Source organism: Bos grunniens, chromosome 15 (assembly GCF_055505025.1).
Source record: "Bos grunniens cultivar Pamir isolate PY7600 chromosome 15, Bosgru_T2T1.0, whole genome shotgun sequence".
Classification (NCBI taxonomy): Eukaryota; Metazoa; Chordata; class Mammalia; order Artiodactyla; family Bovidae; genus Bos; species Bos grunniens.
In genome coordinates, this window is record NC_141179.1 from 33,949,242 (window position 1) to 33,973,958 (window position 24,717).

The following is a 24,717-nucleotide window of genomic DNA, read 5'->3' on the forward strand; positions in this document are numbered from 1 at the left end:
TTTCGAGGGAATGTTATTGCTATTTCCATTGTGTGTGTGCTGCCTGTTGTTTTTCACTGCAGGTGTCAGATATTTGAGAGTTATCAAGTGCAATAAAGTAAAAGATTAACTCTCCTCTGTGAGTGAGAGATGAGTCAACCTGAAGAACCTGGGGCTGCTAACCTATCTGCCTGAGCTGAGGATGGCATGAGTATTTACTGACCTCAGTACTGAACAAGTTGGGAGCTGAAGGTATTCCTTAGGAAATAGGAATTCGGTCGGTAGCCAAAAAGAAGTGTCTGGCTTTAAAACAGAGAGATAAGGAATCATAGTCAAGCTAACAGAGAAAGCTTTGGGGACATGGCACGCTGTACCTAGACCTGCTGTCTGTTAATGGTATTTGGTCTAGCTGTAGTTAGCCGAGACCCCCAGGTTCTCCAGGGGACAATAACAACTCATCACTCACCACCCCAGGCCAAACTTGTTCTACCCTGCATTCTCACTTAGGGGTGTCTCCACCATCCGTATAAGCCTGTAAGCTACGGTTGCTAATCCATCTCCAAGCTTCAGTCAGTCAACAGTCCAAACATCTTTCTGAATATCCCCATCCTCATTACAGTTCAGTCTCTCAGTGTCCCTCTTCTGATCGATTGTCAAGGCCTTTTAAGTCGTCTCCAACACTTGATTTAGTCTCCCTTAAATCTGTCTCTCATACGCATATCTGATCATGCCTTCATTGTTCCCCACTGCATAAAGCCATGAGGTCAAAGCTCAAAAATGGCACGAAGACTTTTGTGAGCTGTCCCCTCCAGCCTTTCCAGCTCCATCCTCATCTTCTTCAAGCATTACCATTCTTGGTCTAGTATCACCAAACTCCAGCTTCCCTACCCGTACAGTGCTGCCTCTCACCTTGACATGGTCTTCGCTTCAGAAACCCTTCTCTCCTTGTGAATTTCTGTAGCCAGCTCTGACTCTCAGTTTAAGATTCAAATCAAGCATTATTTCTTCTTGGACAGATTGCAGCTTTTTCAGTTCATAGCATCCTAGAGTGTCTGAGTAATTTTTACATAGAGCCTGTAGACCAACAGAAATACCTAATGGTTTTGTGTATTTAGTAGCTAAACCCAAACAACTCAGTTAATTGCTCCTAACAACTTAAAGGCCATATGAAAAAATAATACACAAAATTGAAAGAAAATTATTTTAATTTCGTTCTTAAAGAACCGCAACTACTTACTAATGGGGTATGCATATCTGTTGGGCGCTGCACAACGGCTCAAACCTTAGGAACAGGTTGGACATTGCCATACTTATTTCCTGTTCCCCATTGGGCCACACTGGGTTCTTGCTTTTTACTACAGCAGTTGCCAAAACCCCAGCTTCACAAAGATAAGACACCAGGGGAAATACAAGAAAGTCATCTGTTAAAACTGTAACTTTGGAATTGACATGTATACACTGCTATATTTAAAACAGATAACCAGCAAGGACCTACTATATAGCACAGGGTATCTGCTCAATGTTATATAGCAATCTAAATGGGAAAAGAGTTTGAAAAAGAATAGATGCATGTATACTTATAAATGAATCACTTTGCTGAATCACTTCTCAAACTAAAACATAAGCTGTACTCCAGTGTCAGATGGAAAGTTAAAAGAATGAAACTGGAACTACGTTGAGCTCGTAGCTTATGGGGGTTACTCAACAGATAATGAGGGTGACTTTGTTGCATTCAAAAGCTCACAGTTTCCTGTGGCATCTCAGTTGGCTGTGGTGTGCTGACCTAGAGTAGCTTGCTGGACAGTTTGAGAGCCTCAGCCCCGCTACCTGAGTCGGCAGCCCCCTATCCTGAGCTACCCCAGTACTAGCACACCTGGCACTTCTTCTGTCACGGCCATTAACATGTCGCCGTGGAAGCCACTTGTGTGTCTTGACGTTATGAACTCTTTGAGGACGAGGATCGTCCTTCCTCCTCCTTCACTTGCTGATGAGAACACAGTGCCCGGCACACGACTGGTGCTCGGCTGGGAGGACCTGATCTCCTGGGAGCGTCAGAGACGCCAGTGGAGCTCAGAGCACCAGAGCGGCTGCAGGGGAAGTCAGCCTGGGTGACAATTAAGCAGGAAATTCCAGTCGGGCTCAGAACCTGTGTTTCGGAGAGAGGGGCTGAGGATCCTGCTGGGCCCAGACATGGGACCAGCCGAGTCCACTCATCAGGCCTCAATCCGGCCATGGGCCCCAGAGACCATGGTTTCTGAGAGGGCTCCAACCAAACTTCAGATCAGAAAGCGACACCCATTAAACTCTTGGTTTTATTCTTGGTTTACATTTGGTTTCCTGGTAAGAGTTCCTTGGGAGGAGAAGGAGATCAAGAGAATGGAGGGCAGGTGGGTGTGGGGAAGGAAGGAAGGATGCTGCTCTGCCTGCCACCGCCGTGACCGTGGTGTCTGGATAGAGCCGTGGTTCTGGGTCCAGATCTACCGTGGACCCGAAACTCAGCAGAGCTGCGGGCACACAGGGGTCCTGGCCATCCCGGCTGCCTGAAGCACAGCCGTCCATGGTGCTGCTGGGTCGTCCCCATCTGGCTGATTTCCTCACAGCTGCTTGCCTGATTTTTCTGATATGCTATTGCTTATATCTGCTTTGGGCTTTTCTTGCCCATCATTAGCACGCATTAGAGATTGCATCATTTTTTCCCCCCACACTCTGCTAAGAATGAACCCTAGACATATCTGGGAAGGTTAGAGCTAGGGTCCAAAGTCAAATTTGTGTTCTCATGTAACATAATAGCAAAACCTCAGTGGTTCACATGTCTCTCTGATGCTAAACCACGAAAGTCCCATCTAAATAACGAGCAGCTGTCATCCGGTGACTAGAGTGCAGTTCTTGGAGTTTAAAGGGGTATTTCCCCCTTTATCTGCCCAGTGCGCTCTGCCAGCTTCTGAGTCCCTCTGAGGGGTAGCAGCTGTTCGAGCTCAGCCTGGCGTTTGGGGTCCACCCCCCACGCCCCACTGTTCTTGGCACCGGGCCCACCAATGGACCATGGAGGTGGGAGCTCTATGGCAACAGGCTTTCTTCAGCGGGCTGGAGTGGGGAGACATTCTGCCACTGCCCGTGTTCAGTCTGTTCGTGGGCAGAGTTCTGGGAACAAACAGCCCAAAGCACTGTCAGCCTGGCAGTGGGTGATGGAGCAGCAGAGCTCAGGACCCTGGGGAAGCCATGTTCTTCCTCCTCCATGGCCTCCTGCCTAGAGAATCACACACCTGGGTCAGATCGGTGACTGCTTCCTAGAAACTCCCCAAACAAAACCAAACCAAAAAGCCACTTTAAAGCATGTTGTGTTTGTGTATGTGTGTGTTCAGTTGCTCAGTTGTGTACGACTCTTTGCAACCCCATGGACTGTAGCCTGCCAGTCTCCTCTGTCATGGGAATTCTCCAGGCAAGAATACTGGAGTGGGTTGCCATTCCCTTCTCCAGGGGACTTTCCCAACCCAGGGATAGAAGCCCTCGAAGCATGTTACTGCCAAGAAAGTTCTTCCTGGTGTCTAACTTGAGTCCCTTCTGATATGGCCAAAAGGCATTTTACTTTAGCTGACCCTCACGAGAGAAGGTACATCAGATATGATAACCTTCCACAAAATTGAAGACCTCTCAGCCTTCTCCAGAAAGAAGAATTTGGGTCTCCTTAGCCTTTCACCACAGCCTTAATACCCAGACCTTTTGTTATCTTTCTCAGTTGTATCTGAATCCTCCCCAAAACTTGGCTTTTGAATTGCAGGGACCACAACTTAATGAGAGCTTTCATTTCCAGAGGTTATTCCCAGTGCTTAAGGAAAAAAAACTTCAGATAGGATATATTTCATTGGAGGAAGAACCTAGAAAAAAAGTGGATCCTTGATATAGATAGCACATCGTACGAGTGAGCTTTCCTTTTCCCAATTGTTTTTGAAATGATGGGCTTTTTTTTGGTGAGCTTAATCTCTGGGAGATTCTAACCTCTAAAAGACCGTGTGGCCTCTGTCTAGGAAGTGGTAAAGGAAACAGGGCTGGCATCTTGGCAACAATTAAGCACCTTATCCAGGTGTGGGGAAGTGGGGGTTTCCTACATTTCCAGCATTTTTCTGCACCAGCCTATGTTCCAAGGGGTTCCAAGGAGTCTGTCTTGCTTCTCCATAATCTCATCTTACTATAAGGAGGCTTGTCTTCTAGAATGTTGTTATACTTAGCTGTGCAGATTTTTTATTCTGATCATTTGGTATCTGTGTTTAGATTTTTGTGGGGGGAAAGGCATTTCTCTTTGGACCATGGAACAGAGCCATTGGGGCTGGCCTTGAATCAGGCTGGAGTCTGCCCTTCACCCAGCGCTCACTGATTGAATCTGGCTGTCCTGATTACATGACTCGACTTCCTTCACCTGAATTTCCCCTCATCAAATGAAGCAGTTGGGCCCCTAGTTGATGTCTGAGGTCCCTTCCAATCTGACCCTCTGTGATTGTCACAGTGTCATCGGTTCTCACTGCTCCATAGAGGGACCAGGAAAAGAAAGGAGGAGTTGGGTTCAGCAGGCAATCGGGAAAAGGATGCTTGGAAAGCGTATCAGTTTAACCTAGAAACTCCTCCCCTCTCTCCTCCCTCCCAAAGACCCCGAATTGGGGTAGTATAACTGGACAGGCGTAATTGATTATTAATCACCTCCAGTGTGTCGGGCACTGTTGAAGGCTTCTTGCTTATAGAGGAGAGGTACTGGGTGAATTCTGGCTCCATCGTCCTCACACACAATCCGCCACTCCCTGCCCAGGTCAGGTGTCTCCGGCCATGCACTTAGGGTTCCCTGTGCCCTCCCCTCATTGCACTGACCACCAGTGTGATTCAATAGTTATCTGTGCAAAGACCCCATGAGGCCAGGGCCCATAGAAGTCTCGATTTTCACTGTATTCCTAGAACCCAGCACAGTGCTGACAAACTTATTGCCATTCAAGATGTATATATTAAACAGCCATAAACTTGAATGCATGAATGGATGGACAAATAGCAAAACTGGGTACAAACCCAGAACTGTAGATTTTGGAGACCCATCTGACATCTCAGAAGGGCTCTTCTCGGATGCCTGTGTACACGGCTGTAACCTGCTGCCAGAACCACCCTGTGAGACCACCCCACTGCACACAGAACTCTTGAGTGTTTCTCCAGCAGTGGGCATGACAGTTTCCCTTCTCTGGCCAGTCCCCTTTACCATGTGCTGTGGGTACGCTCAGTTGCTCAGTTGTGTTGGACTCTCTACAACCTTTTGGACTGTATCCCGTCAGGCTCCTTTGTCTATGGGATTCTCCCAGCAAGAAGACTGGAGTGGGTTGCCATTTCCTCCTCCAGTGGATCTTCTCGACCCAGGAGTTGAACCCTCATCTCCTTGGCAGGCGGATTCTTTACCACTGAGCCCCCTGGGAAGCCTTTACCCAGTGCTGTGTGTCCCCAAAATGTACAGTCATTGGAGACTCTGGATCCAGCCTGAGAATGCTGGTGGTGATTGGAGGAAGGTGGGAGGAGGCCTTGGATTGAACCAGACCAATTGTCCTTGTGGGCATTTAGCCTCAAGTCTTAACAGCCCCAGCACCACTTTCTAACACACTTTGCCAAAAGGCTGCAAATGAGAAAGTGCTCTGCAGGGGATCTGGGTCAGGAAGAGTGAGTGGGTGAAAGGGAAGGAGGGAAAAGCAAGACATGACAACCTTTAGGGAAGCAAAAATAAAAGTCTAATGTGGAAACGGCTAAAAATAGATGCCATGAGCTGTCAGGCTGCATGCGAATTGAATGCTAATGACATGGAAATTAATCACGGGTTCTAAGGTCCACAGGCTTTGCTGTGACCCCCGGGGGGACACCCTGCTGCAGGTGTCTCCCCCACACCCCTGAAGAGGCTTCACCATGCCTGCTTCACACCCAGCGTTGTCACTGTGGTGGGAAAAGCTGATAGGAGGTTAAAAATACTAACAATAGAAATCTGATTTCTCCTTCCAGACAAAAAGCCTTGGCATCCACAGGAGGAAGAAGCGTTCAGGCAGCATGTGACTGGTTGGTATAAAATAAATAAATTGAGCAAATAGCATGTAATTAATCCCATGTGTGTGTGTGTGTGTGTGTGTGTGGTTGAGCGGGGATGTGCAGCCTGTCTCTAATGGACCCTTCCAATGGGGAGAGGAGGCTGCGTGACAAGCCATTTGCCCCCTGAGCCTTGGCCCCAGAGTGTGCTTCCCTCAGAGCTGTTGAAAGAAATTCAGAGCATTTCCAAGATGCTGTCTCTGTCATGATATTCACCCCTGCTCCCCACTCAGTCACTTAAAGATATGCTGTAGATACTGGACAAATCAGTTGACAAACATCCACTGACCTTCCAGCAGGATAGGACTAGCCAGGGCCGACCCCACAAAGCGGCCCCCTGAAGCTTCCCTCGTCTTCGGAGGCATGTGGGTTTAAGCCTAGACTGAGCTGGAGGGACAGGCAGGCTGGACCGGTGCTGGTGGCCTAGGAAAGGATTTGGAGTTGATCCTCAATGCTTCCTAGAGAGGGTGGCCTTAGGATTTTTGGGGGGGAGTTGTGGGATGCAAATGCCATAGGACAGGCAGGAGAAGAGATGTTGGTGCGTCTGAGGGTTGGTTACAAACTGTGCACTTCAGGAGGCAGATTTTTTAAAGTACAAAACCAAAGACCCTCTCGCTCGCAGTACGTGATGGGTAGAGGCTGCAAAGGATGGATCTTGATTTCAGTTCTCCCTTGGCTTCCATGGTCCTCAAGTGAGGCCGGCTCGGCCCCCGTCTCTCTGGCAGGTTGTTCTCCCACGTCGGCGACCCCTTCCTGGATGACCCCCTGCCCCGGGAGTATGTCCTCTACCTCCGCCCCACCGGGCCCTTAGCGCAGAAGCTCTCTGACTTCTGGCAGCAGTCGAAGCAGATCTGCGGCAAGAACAAGGCGCACAACATCTTCCCCCACATCACCCTCTGCCAGTTCTTCATGGTGAGCCACAGCCCCCGCCCCCCACCCCAGGGTGCCCACATCCCTTCGGCCCTGAGGGACTAGAGTCAAAGCTGGGAGCCTCGCAGGATGTTGGCAGAAACAGTCACAGCTCCAGAGAGGGATGAGCCTTGGGGGATTCAGTGAGGTCGGCTGCTCACCCCAGTCGTCCTCCTCTTCTCTTTATTTTGAGGGTGGGGTGTGCAGCATGCAGCATCTTACCCCATCAGGGATTGAACCTGCACCCCCTGCAACAGAGGAGCAGATTCTTAACCACCAGACCACCAGGAAAGCCCTTGTCCTCTTTCTAATATCTGCCAAGACCCGGGAGCACACCAGGCCTGGTGTAGCATCGTGGTGACCGTGTGCTCCTCAGGACCCAGGGGACAAGCCTGACCTACTGCATGGCCCACTGTTCTGGCAGCCGTGAGGGGAATGGGTTCTCTAACCTGGCTTCCCCTTGTCGATCATCTCCCTCCCCTCTGACAAAGAAAGAGCAGGCGTTAGAAAGCTGGGGGTGAGAAATGTAATCTCTAGACGGGGAAGTGACTTTCGCCTCCTGCACACTGTCTACAGGTTTTGCCACGTTAGAGGTCTTTCTAGAAATGGAAGGAGATACTTTTCTCCTGACATTGTTACCTGACCCATAATTCTAGCCTCATGAAGCTTAGGTAGTGACTGAATTAAATCCCTCTCATTCCAGTAAGTGTAAACACATTTCATCTCCTTTGGTTCTCTGCAGAGATGGAGAATAACGGATGTATCCAGCTATAGTCACGATAAGGCAGAATGATCACACTTTAAGACAATATGTTTTTCTAATATTTTGGGTGGTTTTTCCAGAATCTCATTCATATTCTCCATCCCCCACGCCCTTTTATAGGTGAAAATTTGTTCCTAACACCCTGTCTGTCACCATTCACGCTGAAAATTAAAATGATGATCATTTCCTCTTAGTCACCCAGGATCTTTCTCAAAAGCACGTGGAGTTTGAGACACTCTCATTCTTTCTTCCAGCTCTCAGGGGGTGGGGGTGTAGGAGGAGGAGGATGTCACAACTCTCGGAGCCTCATTCTCCCCCAGTACTGTGGGGTAAAGGTGGCATCGGCTTTGGATCATTTAGGCTGAAGAGAAAAGGTGCAGATGATGCCAAACAACAGAAAATGCACAGCAACTTGCCTTGGGGTGCTGCGCACTCTCCTGGCGTGTCCCTCATGCTCTCTCTGCTGGGCCAGCCCTACTGCATTCTGGCAGGGCTCCGAGCACAGCATGGAGGGAGGGCATGGGGAGGGGGTCCATTGCCCTGGTTTAAGCTACCCGCTGGATAATCCGTCTCCAGATAACTGGGAGGCTGCGGGTCTTCTCCCTCCTTGCAGACAGGAGCAATGGTTCCAGGGCTGCCTCCTCAGCCTCCACTGTTGGGCAGAGGATACAGAAGTTAAGCAGTGGCAGACACTGCCCCTTGGCTCTGAAAGAAGCCTCTTGTTTTTCCCCGCCAGTGTGAGGACAGCAAGGTAGACGCCCTGGGGGAGGCCCTGCAGACCACCGTCAGCCGCTGGAGATGCAAGTTTTCAGCCCCACTGCCCCTGGAGCTCTACACCTCCTCCAACTTCATCGGCCTCTTCGTGAAGGAAGACAGCGCAGAGGTCCTCAAGAAGTTTGCTGCCGACTTCGCAGCAGAAGCTGCCTCCAAAACTGGTGAGCCGCCAGCTGCCAGGCCAGCCAGCCATGGGAATCAGGAAGGAAGGGGACAGAAAGTGATGGTGGAGTCGGGAGGTCCCGCAGGAATGGGCAGAATGTGACCAAGAAGACAGCCGTTTGCTGCGGACCCCACACCTCTTGCCCCTTTGAAAAACATTCAACTGCAGTTCTGCTGACCTCCTTGAGAGCAGGTGCGATGACACCCATGTTGAAGGCACGCAGATGACTGTTCCTATTGATCTGTAAGCGTGTTCTTTAGAGCCCTGCCATCGGCTCCTCCCTTCAGTTCAGGAACGTTTTGCTTTTTTCTTTCTTTTTGGCTGCACCTCTTAGCTTTAGGGATCTTAGTTCCCCACTGGGGATTGAACCCAGGCCACAGCGGTGAAAGCACTGAGTCCTAACCACTGGACCACCAGGGAATTCCCAAGGAACCTTCTTTTCCTCCTCCCAACCCCCCTCGCAGGCAGGCATTTATCTGGGTTGCCCTGTCCCCTCCATGAGGACCGAGGCCTTTGTTCAGGAGGTCACACGGCCCAGAGACGAGAGGGGAACTACTTAGCATCCAGTAATAAACCCACTGAGCCAATGACACCTTTCGTTCGACTAGCTGAAGCCCGGTAGACAAGCCCCAAACATTACCCCTTCACAATGCCACCTGCTCTTTGTATGGAAGGCCTCAGTTCAAGCCAGCAACCGAGGTTTACTGTCAAAGGAATCTGCTTGGAGGGATGCTCAGGATGTGTATCGACTCAACGGCAGGACAGCAGGCACCACAGAGAGGGGACAAGAGACCGAGGTTTGCAAAGCCTTCCTGGGTGACTGCAGGTGCAGACAGCTCACTGAGCTCCACAAGGGCTTCGCCTGCCATGGGCCGGACAGACAGACTGGCTGGGGGAGTTTACTCACTCCCCTTAGAATGGAATCACAGTCAGCAGGTATTTATTGGGCACCTACCGTGTGTTTCTCCGTGTGGAATGCAGCAGGGAAGAAGCAGTGGTTTCTCCCGGCAGAGGCATGCTTGGGAAACCCCATTCGTATAATGAGAGCTGCAAGGAGAGAGGCCAGCGTGCCCCTGCGGGGTGGAGCAGGGCCCCCTTCACAGAGGAGGAGTCACCCCAGGAAGGTGTCGATCTCCTGCAGGAGGGCAGCACAAGCACAGGCAGGGAGGAGCAGGGTGTTTGAGGGCAGCAGGGGGGACAGCGCCCTGACCAGAGCCGAGGCCGTGAGCGAGTGCCCACTGGCGTCCAGTGCGGAGCTGGCGGAGCCCCGCCGTCTGCTCCCTGGGCCCCTGCCTCCGGCCTCCGCCTCACCTGCCCATGTCCCTAGCTGGGGTTTTCATCCCCAGCTCAGGCCCTTTTGGGCCTCCCTGGTAAAGAATCCGCCTGCAATGTGGGAGACCTGGGTTTGATCCCTGGGTTGGAAAGATGCCCTGGAAAAGGGAATGGCTACCCACTTCAGTATTCTGGGCTGGAGAATTCCATGGACAGAGGAACCTGGTGGGCTACACAGTCCATGGGGTCACAAAGAGTCAGACACAACTGAGCGACTTTCACTTCAGGCCCTTTTGCTCAGGGTCCTTTAGCAGAAAGTCTCCAAACAGGGCCTAGGACTCTAGGAAGAATGTGGTGAGGGCCCAGACTCAGCGAGCCCTGCACTCTCAGAAGGACCCGGGCCCTTAGGTCACCTCTGTGCGCTGGGAACCGGGTCGTCTTAGATCCCTACCCCACCCCCTCACCCCTCAGGGCTCATCTCTGCTGACTTGGGTGGAGCCTGCCTGCTTCACAGACGCTTAATGTTTCAGACAAATGGCATCATCGGCAGATTATTTCCTGTTCCCATCCCTCCACCTCAGGGAAACAGCTCTTTTTCATCCCACAGTAGCTGTTGTCAAAACCACTAAAACTCCCACAAGAACCAAGTCTGATGTTGTAGCCACAAAATCCCAGTCCCTCCCAAATGAGTAAACCAGGTCTCAGCCAGGACGCGGCTGATTTATAAAGCGCATATGGTGGGCCCTTGCTGGCTTTCCTGCCAGGAAGGGGGCGAACCAGCTCCCCCCCAAATCCCTGACCCATCTCCCCAAGAACGGGCCTGCCAGGCTAGCATCTCAGCCCTGGTGCTGCCCCCTGGTGGTGATTCAGAGAACTGGCTGGCCCTGCCTCAACCACGGGCTCAGCCTGGACAGGTCTCTAGAAATTGTGCCTTGGTATTCAGAGGTGTGGCAGACCCAGCTTCCACCAGTGAGCGAGTAGATGAAGTGTCATCCATCATCCTTAGTGGTTTAGGGAGATTGATTTGTGTGTATTGACTCATTTAACAAATACTCAAAGTCCACAGGGGTGCCTGCTGAGCGAGAGGAGGGGTGCTTGTAATATACAAACAAGACACAGCCCTCACCTCAAGGGCTTTTATACCAAAGATACACAGTGCAGTATAACAGAAAAAGTACTCAAAGCCACCGACCCAGGGACGATCCCTGGTTGGGGAACTAACTCCTGCATGCCACACAGCATGGCCAAAAGCCCCCAGAGACCCAAATCTACTTGCATCTGTGTGACTAAAGCAAGCCCCTTGATTTCTGGAATTCCCTTCTGTCATATCTTCTTCAGTGTTCTAACTTGGACAGTAAATGACTCTCCCCAACTGAAAACACATATGAAAGACGAAAGGCATTGCCTTGTATAGGTAGGCTGGTTTGTTTTGTTTTTTCAGGGTGTCTTAGATAGTCTGCATACTTGAAACCTATGGCTCTTAATCGGGTGATTTTGTGGCCCTCCCCCCCGCCTCCCCGGTACACTTGGCAGTCTCTGCAGTCATGTTTGTTTGTCACAACTTTGGGGGTGGTACTGGCATCTGGTGGATGGGGGCCAGGGATGCAGCTAAAGACCCAATAATGCACAAGACATCCTTGCTACGAAGAATAATCTGGTCCAAAATGACATTGAGAAACCCTGTTTTAAACTTTGAAAGTAATCCATCTTCACCCCCCCCCGCCCCCCATTTCTCCATCAGAGCCACCCAGAAGCTAAAAGACTTGATTTCAAAATGAAGACAATTCAGCTTTGGGAGTCTCAGGATGACAAAATTTGCTCCATACTTAGCTCATCCCTTTAGGTCTCGATTTCCTCATCTGAATGGTGGGACCAGTTATACTCATCTGGATTTGTTGTGAGCAGCCAGCAATCAAAACGATTGCCTCTCAGCTGATCCAGAAAAGCCAGACACGTGGCTGTTTCTCTCCTGGACTGTGGGTTGTTACATCCCCACCCACTCTTATTCAGCTGCCGAGAAGGAGAGAAACAGCTTTTGTCTGACCAAGGGGCTCCCTCCTCTACTTGTTGGGAAGCAGTTTTATCAGGGCATCATTCTGTGTTCTTCCTCGTGTCTCCACCATTGCAATGTACCAACTGCCTGTTTCCTCCCTTCCTCTAGAAGTGCATGTGGAACCCCACAAGAAGCAGCTGCACGTGACCCTGGCTTACCACTTCCAAGCCAGCCACCTGCCCACCCTGGAGAAGCTCGCCCAGAACATCGACGTCAAACTTGGGTGTGACTGGGTGGCCACCATATTCTCCCGGGATATCCGATTTGCTAACCACGAGGTAACATCTCACGGGGGCTCCTGCCCCTGCTGGGGGTGCCGGGCACTGTCAGTACCAGCTGCACTTGCTGCTGAGAGGAGACAGACACCCGAGGAAAGCAGTGGGGCCAGCACTGGACCAGGAGTCAGCCGGCCTGGGATTTCGTCCAAGCACTGGCTGGCTCTCTGGGAATCTGTGCATCTCGCGTCTCTGGGTCCCACGTGGCTGAGCTGTGTAATATTCTCCACTGTTCTGTCTGCCCTGCCAACCTTACTGGAATAGGATAGAAATGAAACAGAATAGATAGAAAAGCATGTCGGTAAATTTTAAAATATTCTATCTGTTCACGGGATGAATAGGTAAAAGACATCACCCTGATCTTAGGTGAGAAAGATAGCTAAATACAAAAGAAAATCTGTGAACACATAGTTAACAGGTATTTCCTGTGGCATGCACATTACCCTGGAACATACTAAAATTTTAAAATGTCCTCTGCTCAAGGAGTTTGAGTCCAGTGGGGAAGAGAGAACAATGCATATGAAATGAAGGCACGGACCAAATATCAGGAGAGTGTGTGTGCATCACATAGGAGGCATAAGAGGGACAGGGTGCTGGCATCCTTCTTTTGAGGGAACCCACATTGCTTTCCAGGATCAGCATGTGCCACCTCTAAGAGTCTTGCTGTCCTTTTTCTCCTGAACAAGAAGCTGAGACACGGGGATTCAGTGACTGGTCCAAAGCTAAAGAGCAATTTAGGACCAGAACCGAAGCCGAAAGCCAGAGGTTCTGATCAGTAAAGATGGGCAACCCACCTAAAAAGAGACCAGAGTCTGCAAAAATTGTCCTCTGGTTTAACTACATTTGTGAAACATAATTTATTTCCTAGTTTTTCAGCAGCAAAAGAACTGATATTTTTGTTTATAGACTTTTAACATCCTTAAGACATTTAAAAAAAAAAATTATGAAGAGATTCAGGGTCTGGGTCAGGTGACCTCATTGTTGATTTGAATGTAGTGGGAAGAACCAGCCCCTGATTGAGGTCTGTGGGGTCCGAGAGGGTCAGGGATACGCAGCTTTGTCTGGCTCTGCTGATGGGACCATCACGTCCTCCTTCCAAGTCATTTGATGCAAGTTTCTGTAAAGACACAGCAAGGAGACTAAGCTTAGCCTTCCTTCAAAATTCTGGCGTCTCCTGGAATAGCTTAGCGTGAGCCCTAAGTAGAACAAAAGAGGAGTGGCTGAATGGATCCCTTCGGAGGGCAGGGGAAAAACTGTCAAGGATGGCATGCCAGTGGGCTGTGAGAAGTCACCTTTCTAAGAGAAGGGAGGTGGCGATGGAATTTTCCAAGGAGTATCTTCTAATCAACACTGCCCTCCAGTTAACTCAGAGGGCAATTGCTTTTCTGCCTGACCCACATTCTGCTCAATTGGCACCGAGGGAATGAGGCAGCTAGTGCCCACAGGAATTATTTTCTAAAAATAACATGGCCTCTTTTTATCTCTTATTTGTAAAAGCTCATTTATTACTGCTCCTCCTGATCAAGCTGTCCCTCCAGGGTCATCTGGCTTTACCTGAGCCCCGTGCATATATAAACTTCACCTTGCCTTCTACCTCCTCCTGTGCTCAGGAGGCAGGATTGAGTGATCGGTCCAGCAAGGTAACAGATGTCCAGACAAGGCGAGTGGTTTAGGCAAGGACAGTCAGCAGGTGATGCCTAGGAATCCTCCGAGATCTCACCCCTCTGCTGTTCAGGTGTGACTTCTTGTGGGCTTGCACGTGCCTGCTTGTGCTGCACACCATCTCTTCCACATTCAGTGTGCCATGCTAGTTTATGTGCCAAGCACTGGAAATCTAGAGGAAGGACAGAGTTCTAGAAAAAGCATAGATTTTGGAGTCTAGCACACACGGCTTCAAATCCTGACTCCCTATTTTTGCATATAGATTCGCTTTTACAACTTCTAGACAGTAACCCAGTCCTTGGTTCTCTTGGGTGCAAAACAGTGATGACATTTTGCTAGACTGTTGGTATGGACTAGAGGACCTCCCATAAGCGAGGTTTCAGCAACAACAACAAAATTGCCACAGCTGTAAAAAGGGCTTCAAAGGCAAAGAGGGTCAGTTCCTATCATCACGAAGGGCTGTACCTGCCCTTCCCAGAGTAGCAAACTTTGAGCTTAGTCCCCAAGTAGGAAGGGAGGAAAACATACTTGAAATAGACTCAAGAATTCTTACAAGTAGATGCTAGACATAAGAGAGTAAGGATCAGGTAGGACAAAACTTGGAGAAGGGAATGGCAACCCACTCTGGTGTCCTTGCCTGGAGAATCCCACGGGCAGAGGAGCCTGGTGTGGGCTACAGTCCATAGACTTGCAAAGAGTCAGACGCAACTGAGTGACTAACACTTTCAGGACAGAACTAGGCAGTGTGTCCTGAGATCTCCCAAACTTGGGCTGACTTTTACATGCCATGTGGTTTCGGTGAGCAGGAAAGAACTATGGGGACCTGAGAACCGGTTATAATTTGAGATTTGCTGCAGTACATTGATTTTCCTTATTGCTTATTCAGTAAGTCGAAGCTCCTTGTTGTCCAACTGCTCTCTGCCTAGGAGTTGTCCCTTCTGCTCCTTTCTGTACCTTGACCTCCCTGGGATCTCCTAGAGCCAGAAGACTCACACCCAAGTGAAAGGAGGGATGAGATCTTCTCTGTCATTTTTGAGTTTCTCAAAGGAAGGGCCTGCCGCTGAGTCAGAGGTGTCATTACCCAAGACTGTGCTGCGCTTGAGCACCTAAGGAACCTGAGTTTAGACTTGTTCCCTGTGACTCGGTGCCTCTCTCCACCCTGTTCCAAGAAAAGGAGCATTGCTTCTGGTGTCTCATCACATACCTAGCTTAGAGATTTAAGTGGTTGTTTGTGAATTTTCTTTTTCCTTAAGCTGTTTTTTAACAACCCAGCAACAAAACCTTCTTGGTTCATTTGGAAATGTGATTTGAGTGTGTATCTGGCAGGTGGGGAGGCGACGGGATGGAAGAAGATCTGGAGCCAATAGATGCTGGAGTGAGGATTCGGAGAGGAAGTGGTGCCCTAAATAAAAGGGATGTCAGAAATCCAGTGGGGCAGTCCAGTTCTGTGCATTATCACGTTCGTTCTCTGGTGGCGGGGGAGGGGGGACCATTTTTACTGGCTCTTCTCGTTAGAGATTTCCAGAAGGAAATTCTTTATGACACGTTCTGATGGATCGCCTTGACCCCAGGGAGCTGATTAGCTCACAGGCCTACCTAGCACAGGCTTTGGGGGTTAGCATCAGCTTGATGGAAAGATAACCCCTTGAAAGCCAAGTGTCATGGTTCAATAGAAATAATTACACCTCTTCTGTGTGCCAGAGTCCTCAGGAGTTTTCTTAGATTGTCTCATTTAACTTTTATAGTCCAAGTATTATTTTACGGATGAGAAAATGAAATGGTAGCCGCTCAGCCGTGTCCAACTCTTTGCAATCCTGTGGACTGTAGCCCACCAGGTTAGTCTGTCCATGGGATTCTCCAAGCAAGAATACTGGAGTGGGTTCCCATGCCCTCCTCCAAGGGATCTTCTTGACCCAGGGTTTGAACCTGGATCTCCAGCATTGCAGGCAGATTCTTTACCGTCTGAGCCACCAGGGAAGCCCCTGCAGATGAGAAATAACAGAGGCCAAAGTTAAAAACCCGTACGTGGGAACCAGAATACTTAGCTTTCCTCTGGTGGCTTCAGGATTGAAGGAAAAGCTGATAAAACGGCTCCGTCTTAGTGTCCCCTTATGAAACACACAGAAAAATATTTTCCTTAGTATTGAGGTCTCCTGCTGTTAACAGAAAAGTAGTAAAATATTAATAGATGTTTTCCAAAGTATCTTCATACCTCTGCCTGTGAGGCAAAATAAATAAGGAGGCAAAATATGGAATAAATCAGACAAGTGACATGGCCTGGGGTTGGCCCTAGGGGCTTTTTCTGAGCCCAAAGAGAGAACACGTGGTCTCCACCTGTTGACTGACAAGAGCTGGTTACACACAGGACACTGATGGCTGTGAAAGATATTTTTCTTTCAAGGTCTTTGTTAAACATGGAGGTTTAAAGAAAGCTCTTTGAAGGCAGGACCATGTCTTATTTGAGCCTCTCAGTTACATGGAGAGGAGACATTTCGTCCCCAAAGCCTTCCTAGCAGAGTCTCTCACCTGGGTGTTGGTGACATTGCATGGAAGACTCCTTCCCGTGAGCTGTGTGTCCAGGGACTCTTACGGCATCAATGTGACAGACAGAGCAGGGAAAACGAGGTTCAGACCCGTCTGTAAAGCAGTTTACTGGGGAACCTGCAGGTTTTCATATGAATTTATAAAAGCCATGTCTTTTGAAGCAAAGCTATGCCTGAAGGAAAGTCTGGAACCAGCCAGAAGCACTATCTCCTCCTGAGAGGAGAAGAAATGGCTTCTGATCTGAATCCAGATCTACTCAGAGCCTGCAGACCCCAGAGGTGCCCGTGAACGCGAGCAGAGCACACAGGCGGGCCCTGAGCGCCCAGCAGAGCTGGTCAGGCGTGGGCCTCACACCTCCCTCTCCCCCTTTCCAGACATTACAGGTGATCTACCCGTACACCCCGCAGAACGACGATGAGCTGGAGCTGGTCCCCGGGGACTTCATCTTCATGTCGCCCATGGAGCAGACCAGCACCAGCGAGGGCTGGATCTATGGCACGTCCCTGACCACGGGCTGCTCTGGACTCCTGCCGGAGAACTACATCACCAAGGCCGACGAGTGCAGCACCTGGATATTTCACGGGTGAGCCCATGCCGGGCTCTCTGCCTGCTGCTTTTTGAAGGACACTGTGGCCCTTGAGGAGGTGGTGGGACACGCAGGGTGGCAGTAGCAGCATGAGGAGTCCAGCGCTCTGGGTCCCAGACGTTCAGGGAAGGGCGGAGCTGGGGCCTGGGAAGAGTGGGAGACAGCATGCCCTGCTTTACCCTACCTGCCACGACGGCTGGAACATCTGTCAGGGTTCTCCATCAGAGACGAAACAGGCTGCTTAGGGGACATCTCTTCTGGCCTCAGTGTGGGTCATCTCACCACCGAGTCTTTATGGCTTTGGGGCTTCTGTCCACTTTGTCCCAGGTCATTGTACAGACTCCCCAGAGAAGCAGGACAGATTCTCACTATGCTAGCCAGCCAGTAGTGAACAGGTTTGCCAAGGTCAGGGGACCTAACCACCTAAGCCAGTCCTCAGACCTGGCACATGAATGCCTAGATGACAGAGGCCATCTCTATGGAAATGGGTAACCTCCAGAGGCTGAGAAAGGCAGGTGGTCCCTTCCCCACCCAGGTCTTCGGTGGAGTGCCCCCAGACCAGCCTGCTCCCACATTGAGAGTGGCCTGTGTTGTATGGCCAGCTTTGTCCTGATAGGTGCCTTCTGTTCCTCTTTTATGTTTCTTAATCCGGGAAGTTCAGAGCCAGCGCTTCCCTGGTGCATTTTGGGCGTCTGGCCAGGGCGTGCGTGCTGGTTTGCCTCCCTCCCTCTTGTTCTTGCCATGTGCCAACGTGGCTGAGAGTCGGAAGCTCTGAGCACCAGCTGCATGGTGTGCAACGTTGTTATTACTGTGATAAAAGAGAAGCAGAGACGGGCAATTTCACTGAGTGTTTTGCCTAAAGGGAGAAAAGAAAAGACCGTCCCCTCCCCTGATTAGCAGCAGGCAAATCACAAACCCGATGATGAGAAAGAGTATCTTCTTCCCTAATAACTCTCCCCAGCAAGCCTCCCTCTTCCTTCCCACCCCCAGCCCATGAACATCCAGCATTTTATAGCTCAGAATGGAAGGTCAAAGCTGCCTCGTGTTCCCCAGACCATTGCTTCCTCAGAAATGTTTCTTTGTTGGGTTTCCAAAGTCACCATTGTTTTTTGTTTGGTTGGTTGGGCTTTGTTTTGGCCATGCCATGTAGCATGTGGGATCTTAGTTCCCCAACCAGGGATCGAACTCGTGCCCCACTGCCTGATACCAGGAAGCTCAGAGCCTTAACCCCTGGACCGCCAGGGAAGTCCCCAAAGTAACCATTTTATGCCTATAAAAAAACAAGTGAAGCACAAAATTTGTGAAGAAACATAATCAAAAGATTTGATGATACCCAGCTCCCAGATCATTCTTCCCAGGAGGGCTCACTGTGAAAGGAGTACACGCAGGGGGATTCCTGCTGGCCCCATGCAGGTCTCCGCATCCAGACCACTCCTGCCAGAGCTGGAGCTCAGCCGAAGCAGGGGCAGGCTCGGCGTCCAGTCCACAGACCCCAGGGAGGCCAGTGTGTCACCTCCCTTTATTTTGGGAACTATGTCTGAAATTTCACTATCAGCTTCCGCAGCCAACCCGGCTGAGAACGGGGACATACTAATGTATTAGGTGTTAGGGTGCCATAATTACGAATTTGAGTTTTTATTCTAGGAGTCTTGAATTCAAATCCTAACTCTCCATGCACCAGCTGTGTGACCTTGGCCAAGTTGCATGACCTCTCTGAGCCTCAGTTTGCTAATCTACGAAATGAAGATAACAATTGCATTTCCCTCATAGGTATCTGTGAACACTGCTTCTTAGGGATCAGTGCCATGTATAAAACAGCACTGGGTCTAAAACAGCCATCAGCTTTATGGTTATTCTTTTTCTCTGACTTGTCTTTCCTAGTCCTCTCTTACATGCTCACCAAACCAGATGTCCCTTCCACTGCAGTGATCCTATAGAAGCGTGGTGCTTTCCTGTTTACCCCAGAAGTGGAAATGACTCAGAAAGGCTGTCAGATAGTCTCGTTTCACTCCTAATCCCAGGTAGCCCGGGGGAGGGAGAGTCACAGGGCTCCTCAAGTAGCACCTGCTGACTTGCTGAGAAGTTGCAGAGGGAACTCCAGCATCAGGGAGGGACTTGGGGAGTCAGCGACCCTTCACGACTCTTCTTCCTCTGTCCTTCTCAAGTTTTCTGAGTTCCTCCTAAGGAAACATGTTCCTACCACCTTTGTGAGAGCACCTCGCCTGGTCCTGAGTATCTCCAGACACATGTCAATTGGCGGAAGCCTCTGAGTTGGAGTGGGCTAAGTAGTTCTCCTCCGCAGCTGACCCCCAGGTCTGATGTGTCCTTGGGAGGTGTTTCCATGGTAATTACGGGTGTCAGGTACATCGTCCTCTCTGCACCTCATCGGACTGCGGTCTGACTGGAACTGTCAGCCTCACGCTGTCTCGGGGAGTCGGGGCCTTTGATTCCAGTGATGCCTGAGAAGAGGAGGAGGCCAGCAGTCCCCTTGCCAGCTGAGCTGAAGGACAAGGGATCCAGTCAGTGTCTTCACAGCTGTAATACAGTGCAGAAACTAGGAAACATGTACAAGCATGATGTCAGGATGATTCCATAGATCCAGACATTTCAGGCCCTGGAGCTTTGATGAATCAGACAATGAAACTGAATTTTCTTTAACTCTGTGATGTTTAGGAGGGTCTCTGTTTAAAATGAAAACAGCCAGTCTATGAGACTGTGAGTGGCACAAGATTTCCTTAGAAATAACAAAAAGAATAACCAAAAAGCTAATGGCTGTGTTAGATTGAGTGCTGTTTTGTACATATGGAACTTTACCCTGATTATAAAGTAGCAAGAAATCTAAAATTAAAATGTTCTCCCTTGACACGACCCATTGATGCAGGAGGAACTGTCCGTCGCATTTGCCTAACAACCGTATTTGAATTGCAGTGTTTTATTAGATAAAGCTTTTTGGAAACTTTGCTAATCAGAATAATTTAAACATGGCATGATCTGCTGCCTGTCTTTCAGCAAGACCTCTTTGGGGGGCTTCTGTAGTTACATCCAGAAACAAGAACTCTTGGCTCATAGCTCCACACAGCTGGTGAGAATGGTGTCCTCTGGAAAAATGCTGTATTTAGTCCTCTTGTTGGAGGTGTGATTGAGACGGAGAGGGGTTTGGAGACGGAAGGAGGTGGCAGAGGGGGTGATGGCCAGGGACTTCTGTGGCTTCACGCGGAGCCACAGGCAAAGTGGTGGGGAGGGTCAGAATCTTCCTTCTCCTTTGTCAGTTCAGATGGAAATCACTGTGGAAAAGATTAAAGGCAGCAGGAATTGTTTATTTCTTTGGAGCCAGGAAAAGAGCTGGAAACAATGGTACAGAATTGATACCTCATTATTCTGCAGCATGCCTCTGGTGCCAGCCAGGCCCACGGCACCCGAATAAGCACAGCATCGCAGGCCCCATCCCTGCCCAGAGGGATGAACACATCTGTTCCAAGCACGGAAATCCATCCACCCCTAATTTATTAACTGCAAGACTCCAGTATGAAACAGGGTGTTCCTTATAAAAATACCCAATCACTGTGTTGTGTACTTGAAACTCATATATATAATATTGTCAATTATACTTCAATGAAAACATTTTAAAAAGATGTTCCTCCTCAGTTAACATCTTCCTTGTCTCCCTCCACAGCTCTTACTCCATCTTAAACACATCCTCTTCCAACGCGCTCTCCTTTGGGGACGGCATCCTGGAGAGGCGGCAGTATGAGGACCAGGGCCTGGGGGACGCGACGCCCCTCACCATCATCTGCCAGCCCACCCAGGTAGGGCTGACCATCAGGGCCACATCCTCAACTCTGCTCAGGAGGCACTGAGCACCTTTTTTCACAAAGGGTGAGGCATTGACTTTTCTGTCCTGAAAGGGTTACCAATCTCTCAGGGCACACCATCCTAAAAGGTAAACAAAAATTTAAGAAGAGGAGGAGTCAGATGGGTGGCACTGACAATGATTACCAGCTCCTGGGTCTAGACTAGTAAGGAAGACTGCTCCGCAGAGCAAGGGACGTGTTATCTATAAAGAAGTAACACAGTGGACCCTTGAACAATCCAGGGGTTAGGAGTGCCAGACCTCCAAGGGCTGGAAAATCGAACTGTAACTTAGAGCTGGCCCTCCATCTACCCAGTTTGGTACCCTCATATCCACCATTCTGCAACCTCAGATTCCACACTCTGTGGATCGTAGAGTACTGTAGTATTTACTTTTGAAAAAAAAAAAAGCTGTGTATTAGTTGGACCCCATGCAGTTCAAACCCAAGTTGTTCAAGGGTCACCTGAAGTATCAATTTCACGGGGCATTGTGAAGATTAAAGGAAATATGAATACGGTTCTTAGTACAGTACCTGGCACATAGTGAATGCTCAGTGTATGTCTGAGATATGCCAGAAAGGCTGCAGGACAGGGGAGTTGGGGGAAGGGGGGTTTTGGGTTTTAAAAGAACTTTTTATTTTGGAGTATAGCCAGTTAACAATGTGGTAGTTTCAGGTGGACAGCAAAGGGACCCAGCCATACAAATACATGTATCCATTCTCCTCCAAACCCCCGCTCCCATCCAGGCTGCCACATGACATTGAGCAGAGTTCCCTGTGCTAATGCAGTAGGTCCTTGTTGGTTACCCAGTTTAAATTCAGCAGAGTGTACACATCCATCCCAAGGGCTTCCCAGGTGGCGCTAGTGGTACAGGACCTGCCCGCCAATGCAGGAGATAGAAGAGATGTGGGTTCTATCCCTGGGTCGGGAAGATCCCCTGGAGGAGGACATGGCAACCCACTCTAGTATTCTTGCCTGGAGAACCCCATGGACAGAGGAGCCTGGCGGGCTTCAGTCCATGGGGTCACACAGAGTCGGACACGACTTATGTGGCTTAGGATGCACACGCACACATCCATCCCGAACTCCCTAGCTATCCCCTCCCCACATTGTTCCTCCAGGCAACCGTAAGTTTGTTCTCTTAAGTCTGCATGTCTGTTTTCTCTTTTGTAAATAAGTTCATTTGTATCATTTCTTTTCAGATCCCACATATAAGGGATGTCATACCGTACTTCTTCTCTGTCTGACTGACTTCACTTGGTTTGACAATCTCTGCATCCACCCATGTTGTGGCACATGGCATTCTTTCACTCTTTTTAATGGCTGAGTAACATTCTATTGTATATGTGTACCACACCTTTATCCATTCCGGGGAAGGGTGGTTTTGAACAGTATACATTAATACAAAGCCAATTAAAATTTCAGGTGTGTTAGGGAACAAGAGACTAGCTGACAGTGGCTGGAGTCCGGAACTTGAATTAGGAAACAGTAGGAGAGGCAGTGGAAAAGACCACGCCACCATCCCACATACCAGCCTTGCCAGGGCAACAGGAAGCACATGCAAAGTGTGTGTACTATACTGGTCAATGCCAAGCCCACAGGAGTTGACAGCCCCTGAGGAAGCTGGCAAGAGCTGCCTCCATCAGAAAGAAGAAATCTAGAAACATCTGCAAGGACCCACCCAGCAGTGATAGAAATCAGGGTCATTCAGACAAGCCTTTGACTGGACTTGCCGATTTCATCACCCAGAGGTAGCTGCTGTCCTCCCCGAGCCATTTCCAGGGACACCATCGTGCGGGCAGCCGGACGACAGAGCCTAACCTGTGATTAGAACTGGCAAAGCAGGACCTTCTGGCTGGAGGAGACTATGGACCACGTGGCCTTACCACCATGTAGGGGAGATGAGGCAGGGGCATTTGTGGTAATGAAAGTTCTCGCCTCCTGATGAAGCATCTCCTTAGGGGAAGAAGCTGTCCTCTAGATGGCGTCTCTCCATACTGGCTAGTTTTGCCTCTGAGCTGTATGTAACTCAGGTTGCCTTCCTGTTCAGTAGTAGCCGAGTGTTAATGAACAGCAACAGTAACGATACAACCATATTCATAACCCTTCTCATTTTGCAGAGCACCTGCAATTCATCTCATTTAAGCCTCAAAATAGCTTTTGAGGTCAGTAAATGAGGCTTACCACGCCCATCTTATAGACAGGCCAGCTTAAATCCAGGGTACTTAAGGGGTACTTATTCTAATTAAACATTAGTGAGACTTACTCTAGAGCCCGGCTCACCCGCACCCAGCCCTGAGACGTGTCTACTTCCTTGTGTGCCCCACCCTCACTCACAGCCTTTCTTTGTCCGCAGCCTCTGAGGATCAGCAGCCAGCCTGGCCCTCAGAAGAGATGCCTCTTCGTGTGTCGGCATGGTGAGAGGATGGATGTCGTGTTTGGGAAGTACTGGCTATCCCAGTGCTTCGATGCCAAAGGTGAGTGGTTGGTTGGCCTGCTCCGCATTGGCATACCTCTCACAGCCTCTAGGGGGCAGCGGCAAGCTACATTTATCTAGATGGAGTCATTGTGTTGCAGAAAGTGCCTCTTACTGTTACACTGTAAGTCCTTCCTGATAGTCTGGAGTGTTAGGGGAGAGAGAATTGTCCTCGCCTCCAGTCTATCAATTGGGACACCACGGACCACAAAAGGCAGATGTCTTGCCCAGAGCCACAGGACAGGGAGACGCAGGAGTCCTGATTCCAGGTCCAGAACTCCCTCCAGTAAGTTACCCTGGCTTATTTAGTTCCGTTTTCATTTGTCTAAGATAGGCTTGCATCTCAGAGAGTCCGACCTGCTTTGGAGTGTCTGGTTGTTACTTTCACTTAAAAACCATCTCTTGGGACCTTCCCTGCGGGTCCAGTGGTGAAGACTGCACCTGCCAAATGCAGGAGCTGCAAGTTGGGTCCCTGGTCCAGGAATTGAGATCCCAGATGCCTTGTGGCCAAAAACAAAACAAAACAAAAAACAGAAGCAATACTGTAACAAATTCAATAAAGACTTTAAAAAGAAAAAAGAATACTAGTTATTAAGAAAAAAAGACTTACGCTCTTCTTACTTTTGTCAGCAGAATGGACGCATGGATTTGAAGACACTCTGCCAAAGGAAGAGTGTCAGTATTTTCTAGAGAGCTCAGTTCCATTTCCCTTTGGCAAAAGGGAATGGAAGTGGAGGGGCCAGCAGGATCAGCACTAGAAGTCCTAAGGAAACAAGAAACTCATGTCGCCTTGGTCTAACATTTCTTTCCAGGCCGCTACATACGCACCAACCTAAACATGCCTCACAGCTTACCTCAGCGGAGCGGCGGTTTCCGGGATTACGAGAAAGATGCTCCAATCACGGTGTTTGGATGTATGCAAGCCAGACTCGTGGGTAAGTGTCCCAGAGTGACCACATAGCCTTTTCTGGCTACTTCTTCCAAAGACTGGCTCCAGCAGATATGCCAAGGACACTGCTGATGGCTTTCCTACACTGCATTAACTCAATTCAAAAGAGATTTATTAAGTAACCATTAGGTTCAGGGCACTGGGTTGGTTTAACAACGTGAACAAGGTAGAATCCCTGTGGAGGAGTGTGTGGCCTAGTGATGGCGCAGGGTCAGGCTCAGCATGGCAGGTAGGTCAGCTTCTTGCGGGAGGGTGAGGAGGAGGCACCCAGGGGTGGCTGAGAGTATAGAGGCCAATCGGTCTCCAGGATGCTCAGCTGTTTGCAGGTCTGGTCCTTACCCGCCACGCAGAGCCAGCAGCCTCGTCC

General features: G+C 49.6%; 1 protein-coding gene across 7 annotated transcripts in view; it reads left to right on the forward strand.

Annotated features, from left to right (window-relative positions):
- Positions 1-24,717, forward strand: part of UBASH3B (ubiquitin associated and SH3 domain containing B) — a 154,354-nt gene that overhangs the window by 111,514 nt on the left and 18,123 nt on the right. For 5 of the 7 annotated variants that reach the window (XM_086339685.1, XM_086339686.1, XM_086339689.1 and 2 more), the window contains 8 exons: positions 5,995-6,048; positions 6,801-6,987; positions 8,484-8,682; positions 12,118-12,287; positions 16,865-17,073; positions 20,750-20,882; positions 23,282-23,402; positions 24,214-24,336. In XM_086339685.1, coding sequence (XP_086195811.1) covers positions 5,995-6,048; positions 6,801-6,987; positions 8,484-8,682; positions 12,118-12,287; positions 16,865-17,073; positions 20,750-20,882; positions 23,282-23,402; positions 24,214-24,336 — 1,196 coding nt within the window. Of the gene's footprint in view, positions 1-5,994; positions 6,049-6,800; positions 6,988-8,483; positions 8,683-12,117; positions 12,288-16,864; positions 17,074-20,749; positions 20,883-22,127; positions 22,613-23,281; positions 23,403-24,213; positions 24,337-24,717 lie in introns of those variants that run through there. The other 2 variants (XM_086339690.1, XM_086339691.1) reach the window with 2 other exon arrangements.